Source organism: Penaeus monodon, chromosome 3 (genome assembly GCF_015228065.2).
Source record: "Penaeus monodon isolate SGIC_2016 chromosome 3, NSTDA_Pmon_1, whole genome shotgun sequence".
Lineage (NCBI taxonomy): Eukaryota > Metazoa > Arthropoda > Malacostraca > Decapoda > Penaeidae > Penaeus > Penaeus monodon.
The window spans coordinates 5,542,713-5,549,483 of record NC_051388.1 but is presented as its reverse complement, the minus strand read 5'-3'; the positions used below and the strand labels follow the sequence as shown (position 1 = coordinate 5,549,483).

The following is a 6,771-nucleotide window of genomic DNA, read 5'->3' as shown; positions in this document are numbered from 1 at the left end:
AATATATAATATATATTAATATTTTTAAAAAAAAATAATAAAATTAAAAATAATTTATATATATTATATAATTATATATATATATAATTAAAATTAATATGGAAAATATAATATATATTATATATATATATTATATTATATATATATATATATATTATATATATATATATTAATTATATTATTAATATATATATATATATATATATATATAATATATATATATATATAATGATAATATATATATATGGATATATATTATATATATATGATATATATATATATATTATATATATATATATATATATATATGGATATATATATATATAATATATATATGGATTATATTATATATGGATAATATATATATGATATATATTATATGGATATATTATATATATATAATTATTAATATATAATATAATATAAATATATATATATAATTTTAATATATATATATATGGTATATAATATATATATATATATATATTAATATATATATATATATATATATAATATATAATATAAAATATGATATATATATATTAAAATATAAAATATATTTGTAATTTTATTTATAAACTATAATTTTTAAATTATATAATTTCATAATAAATAAATATATATATATAATATATATATATATATAAAATATATATTATAATATATATCCATATTATATATTATTTAAAAATATATAAATTTATATAATTAATTATATATATATATATATATATATAAAAATATATTTTATTAAAAATATATAATTATATATATATTTAAAATATATATAATATATATATATATCTATATATATATATATATTATATATATATTATTATATATATATTATAATTATATATATATATATATAATATATATAATTTTAATATTAATAATATATTATATTATATATAATTTTAATATATATAATATATATAGGGATGTGTGGCTATGCTAGCTTCCTCGCTATCCATTTTTTTTGCGATGCTTTTTGCTAACTGCTTTTAGGAGGCCTCTATTTGATAGACTTTTTAATTAAGCAGACTCCATATAATCTCTTCAAATAGTTTATACTCTGTGTAATATAGATATTTTTTCTGTTTTTTTAGCATCATTTTTTTTACATTTTTGTATATTTCAGATTTTTAAGATTATCATTGACTTTGCTATATCAAAAGAATAATAGATTCCTTTTTGTTGTTTTACACTTCATGTTATTGTGCTCTTTTCTGCAAATGTATCTTTGCCGTTTTGCCATTTTCTGAAGTCTACATTTGCCATTTGTTATAATTTATCATTTTATCATACATATTATATCTCCAAATAGTTTCACTTTGTGCAATACAGGGAATATGTTATTTGTTTATTTTTACATATTTAGTTTTCAAAAATAAACATTCACCTTGGTATATCAAAACATAAGACTATTTTCACTGATCACACTTCATATTATGTTTCCAAGTAGATTACATTCTGTTCAGTACAAGAAAGATGAACAAAGATTTTTTTTTCCCTTTTTTTTTTTTTTTTTTTCCCCCTATTCATGATGCATATTTTTCTATTGTGTTAAATTTGAAAACAATTATATTGGCACAAGGCCACTTTTTCAGTGTCTGCAAATAGTGTAGTCCTTCTTGCACATACCATACACATACCACACCTTGTAGTATCGATAATGGTGGGCAGGTGCAGAAACCTGAGCTTGGACATAGTGTCCCTCCCTGGAGATAGCCCTTTCCCAGGCATGACTCATGGACAGTACTTACATCTTCATAAACTGGTGGAAATCCTGCAGGAATTCATGAACGGGCTCCTTCCTGAAGGCCCACTGTGTCCAGTGTCCCTCCTAGTGCTTTGTGCACTAAAGGCATTGATGACCACCATATCCATCAGTTTATACAGAACTTTAGAAGTTCATTTGATGGACTTGGGTATCACTCAGCCACCAGGTCACTCAGCCACCAGGTCACTCATGTCAACCTCCCTCATCCCGACATTGTAGTCGGCAATGACTTCTGAACTTTTGTTGACCATGCTGGTCCAAGATTGCAACCATCTTGCTATTGTGAACTGTCAATAAGATTGTCACAGGCCATTGAAGGCAAAAGATTCCTGTCTTTATGCAGTGACAGTCCACATCACCATGGGCCTTTACTTGCAGGCCTTTTAGCAATCGGTATGGTTGGCACAAACCATGTCAATTGCATTGACATGCTGACTCCCCAGGTAGTGCAAAAGGCAAGGAAAAGTGTACCATTTATTGGTATGCACCTCATACCCCATTTCAAACAGGCCTGCATCACCTAGCAAGACGATGACAATCTTCAAGAATGCAGGCATGTCCCCTTTGTCCTGGCACATGTAGATCTGGAGGGCACTGACATAGCCTAAGCTGAGGCCTGGAAAAAAAAAAGAAAAAGAAAAAGAAAAAAAGAAAAGAAAAGAAAAAAAGAAAAGAAAAAAAGAAAAAAATATATGTATATATATATGGTTTTATATATATATAAAAATATATATATATATATATATATTTTATATATATATATATATATTTTATATATATATTATATATATATAAAATTTTATTATTTTTATATATATATATATATATTAAATATATTATAATATATATATTATATAATTTAAAATATATATATAAATATATATTATATATATACACCACATATATACAAAATATTTTTTTTTTTTTTTTCTTTTCTTTTTTTCTTTTCTTTTCTTTTTCTCTTTTCTTTTTTCTTTTTTTTTTTCCCGGCCTCAGCCCTTGGCTATGTCCAGTGCCCTCCAGATCTACATGTGCCAGGACAAAGGGGACATGCCTGCATTCTTGAAGATTGTCATCGTCTTGCTAGGTGATGCAGGCCTGTTTGAAATGGGGTATGAGGTGCATACCAATAAATGGTACACTTTTCCTTGCCTTTTGCACTACCTGGGGAGTCAGCATGTCAATGCAATTGACATGGTTTGTGCCAACCATACCGATTGCTAAAAGGCCTGCAAGTAAAGGCCCATGGTGATGTGGACTGTCACTGCACAAAGACAGGAATCTTTTGCCTTCAATGGCCTGTGACAATCTTATTGACAGTTCACAATAGCAAGATGGTTGCAATCTTGAACCAGCATGGTCAACAAAAGTTCAGAAGTCATTGCCGACTACAATGTCGGGATGAGGGAGGTTGACATGAGTGACCTGGTGGCTGAGTGACCTGGTGGCTGAGTGATACCCAAGTCCATCAAATGAACTTCTAAAGTTCTGTATAAACTGATGGATATGGTGGTCATCAATGCCTTCTTAGTGCACAAAGCACTAGGAGGGACACTGACACAGTGGGCCTTCAGGAAGGAGCCCGTTCATGAATTCCTGCAGGATTTCCACCAGTTTATGAAGATGTAAGTACTGTCCATGAGTCATGCCTGGGAAAGGGCTATCTCCAGGGAGGACACTATGTCCAAGCTCAGGTTTCTGCACCTGCCCACCATTATCGATACTACAAGGTGTGGTATGTGTATGGTATGTGCAAGAAGACTACACTATTTGCAGACACTGAAAAGTGGCCTTGTGCCAATATAATTGTTTTCAAATTTAACACAATAGAAAAATATGCATCATGAATAGGGGGAAAAAAAAAAAAAAAAAAGGGAAAAAAAAATCTTTGTTCATCTTTCTTGTACTGAACAGAATGTAATCTACTTGGAAACATAATATGAAGTGTGATCAGTGAAAATAGTCTTACTGTTTTGATATACCAAGGTGAATGTTTATTTTTGAAAACTAAATATGTAAAAATAACAAATAACATATTCCCTGTATTGCACAAAGTGAAACTATTTGGAGATATAATATGTATGATAAAATGATAAATTATAACAAATGGCAAATGTAGACTTCAGAAAATGGCAAAACGGCAAAGATACATTTGCAGAAAAGAGCACAATAACATGAAGTGTAAACAACAAAAAGAATCTATTATTCTTTTGATATAGCAAAGTCAATGATAATCTTAAAAATCTGAATACTACAAAAATGTAAAAAAAATGATGCTAAAAACAGAAAAATATCTATATTACACAGAGTATAAACTATTTGAAGAGATTATATGGAGTCTGCTTAATTTAAAAAGTCTATCAAATAGAGGCCTCCTAAAAAGCATGTATAGCAAAAATGCATCTGCAAAAAAATGGCTAGCCGAGGAAGCTAGGCCTACTAGCCACACACCCGAGAGAGTCACCGTTCTAATAGGCCTAATGCCCACATTTTGGTCTTCCTGCAAGCCTCAAAGCACCTGGATCCATGGGGTTAATCTACATTTTTTTAGTAAATGCTCAGACATATCTCAAGAATATAGATTAAAAACAAACTTAGTATAGAATAATTATATCAAAATATGTATAAAAAAAGTTGACCAGGATACTGTGAATTATCTAGATAAGTATTTAGAAATAAATACTTATGTACGTATTTTTTATATATAATGACTATCAAATAAATCATAAAAACACCATTCTACAAAAAATTATTTTATCTAATAATGATCAAAATCCTGTCAGGGTATTATTCTTGTCAATACCCTTATGCTATGAGATACATCCTCTTCTCTCAACCCACCTTTGAGCAAGATGTTAAAATCCACTTGAGTTGCAAAAAGGTCAGAGGAATTCCTTTCATCTTCAGAGACACAAGACTCTTCAGCTTCACCACAAAGTTTGGGACCTTGATCCAATAAACATGCTCTAAATTGATGTGCTGGATGTTGTGACATCTTTTTCGTGGGAGGAAGAAAAGTTTCAGGTCTTCTGTGGTGCACTTGTAAATGCTTCTCAGGTCCAGATTTCTGAATAATTAAGAGAATATATAAAAGTATGCAATCATACAATACAAAGAATGAAAAATAGAAAACATAAATGTACATAAAGATATAAATACTGGATTAAATTCTCAAGTAGAATAAAACTGACTTCATTAAAAAAAAGGAACAATTAAATATGATGCCTTGTTTCAAAATATTTTTCAGTAATGTACTTAATAGATAAGTAGACAAAATATATCTTGGCAATGCATCACCTTAACACTGGCATTTGATATTGGATTTATTTATTTTTTAAACAGGAACTATATCATCTAAACCATCAAGTTATGAATATCAACAGTATATCTCATTCACTGTAAAACCAAAACACACCAAATCAATCACAGTACAAGAGACTACAAGTATAAAGTGGTGGGATTTCAACAACTCCATGAGATTAATGCCCTTTGAGTGTTTTGCCCATTATTACAAATTCTTTCTTATAATTTCAATGAAATACATATTTTTTTTCTTATCTTAAAAATCTCTTCTTGACCTATTAAAAAGAAACAAATAATGAATGAAAAGGCTGCAGTGCACTCCTCATGCCTCCTTGATTTGACATCTCCCTTGTAATTACCATATATTATTTAATAAATTCAATGCATGACTCATATAAAGATTAATTTTGGGTTTCAGATATGGTATATAATAAACCATACTAATATCCAATTCTTCAAATACTTTGTGTACATAGCATTTCTAATCTAAATATCTATCAGTCATCTAACATGTTAATTAATACCAACTGCATGTTACATTACAATTTAGCAAACCAATCCTAAAGATTTATTTTGCCTCATCAAATGTACTCTGCATAGCTACTTTAATTTTATTATTCTGCCAGAGTGACTCACTGTAATATAAATGACAGATGATGCCAATAAAAATTTGTTTCTACAAACTGCAGAAATCCTGATGATTTGTCTTCAAATAAGGAACCAGACCAAATTTCATCTTTCTTTCTTTCAAAGGTAGATTATTTGTCCTTTGCCAAAGAGCCAACCGACAGGGTTGGGTGGCAGTAGACCCCAGGAGGAGAAGGCACAGGGGTACAAGCCTCTTGTATTAGACAATATAGTGACTTATTCTGTGTATATTTTTCATATTTTACCCTCCAAATTTCCCTAGTACCATTATTTGCCCTCCCCTGCTATTGGGGCCAAAAAATGTGGGGGCTTTGGGGGGGGGGCACAGCAAATGTTCTACAGAAATGATTAGTAGAGGATAAGAGCTATCCATTGTCAGTAGTATCGTCATGATCAGTCATGCAAAGGCATTCTGAATATTAACCAATTTCTTTGAAATTTACAGAGGAAGCGTCACAAAGAAGCGTCTGGAAGTAACTGATCTTTAGTTTCATTCAATGTTTACCTTTACTTAAAAGCAAAAAAAGTATCCGTTGTACATCTTTAATAAGCAACCAGTTTAAAACCCTCATGTCTTTCGGACTTATAATCCTCCTGAGTGACTGAAACGTACGATTTTGGTGAATAAATTACCGACAGTCATGAGCAAGACCGATATTTTGACTGGCGAACAGGACTTGGAAACTAAAGGGAACGTTACCTCACGACATCCCTGTCACTCACGATGGAGCTTAGTCTGTTGCTCACGCATGACACGGAAATGAGGTCTTCGCTGCTGAGAAAATGCAAAATTTGAATGATAATTTCATCAGGAAGATCCTCAATGTTTACGTCCATGGCAGCCTCCGCGTTTTTGTAACTCCAAGATTCGTGAATCCACGAATCCCTCGTTCCTTTATTTCCCGAATCTGCGCACCTGTAAAGCTAATAAGATTCGTGAATAACTTCATCTTTGAAGTTATTATACCGCTAATTCCATTAGACCAATCCCTAAAACCGTGGCCAAGGCAGCTCAATTTTATCAAGGCTGAATTTTC

The 6,771-nt window shown here is 30.3% G+C and overlaps 1 protein-coding gene across 1 annotated transcript; it reads right to left on the bottom strand.

Annotated features, from left to right (window-relative positions):
• Positions 1–4,624: 4,624 nt before the first annotated feature.
• On the bottom strand, positions 4,625–6,602 carry LOC119588257 (the record flags this gene model as incomplete). Its single annotated transcript, XM_037936956.1, is given in 2 exon segments — positions 4,625–4,850; positions 6,435–6,602. Coding segments are annotated over 2 exon segments (363 nt in total), but the record flags the coding sequence as incomplete, so codon positions are not given.
• Positions 6,603–6,771: the final 169 nt, after the last annotated feature.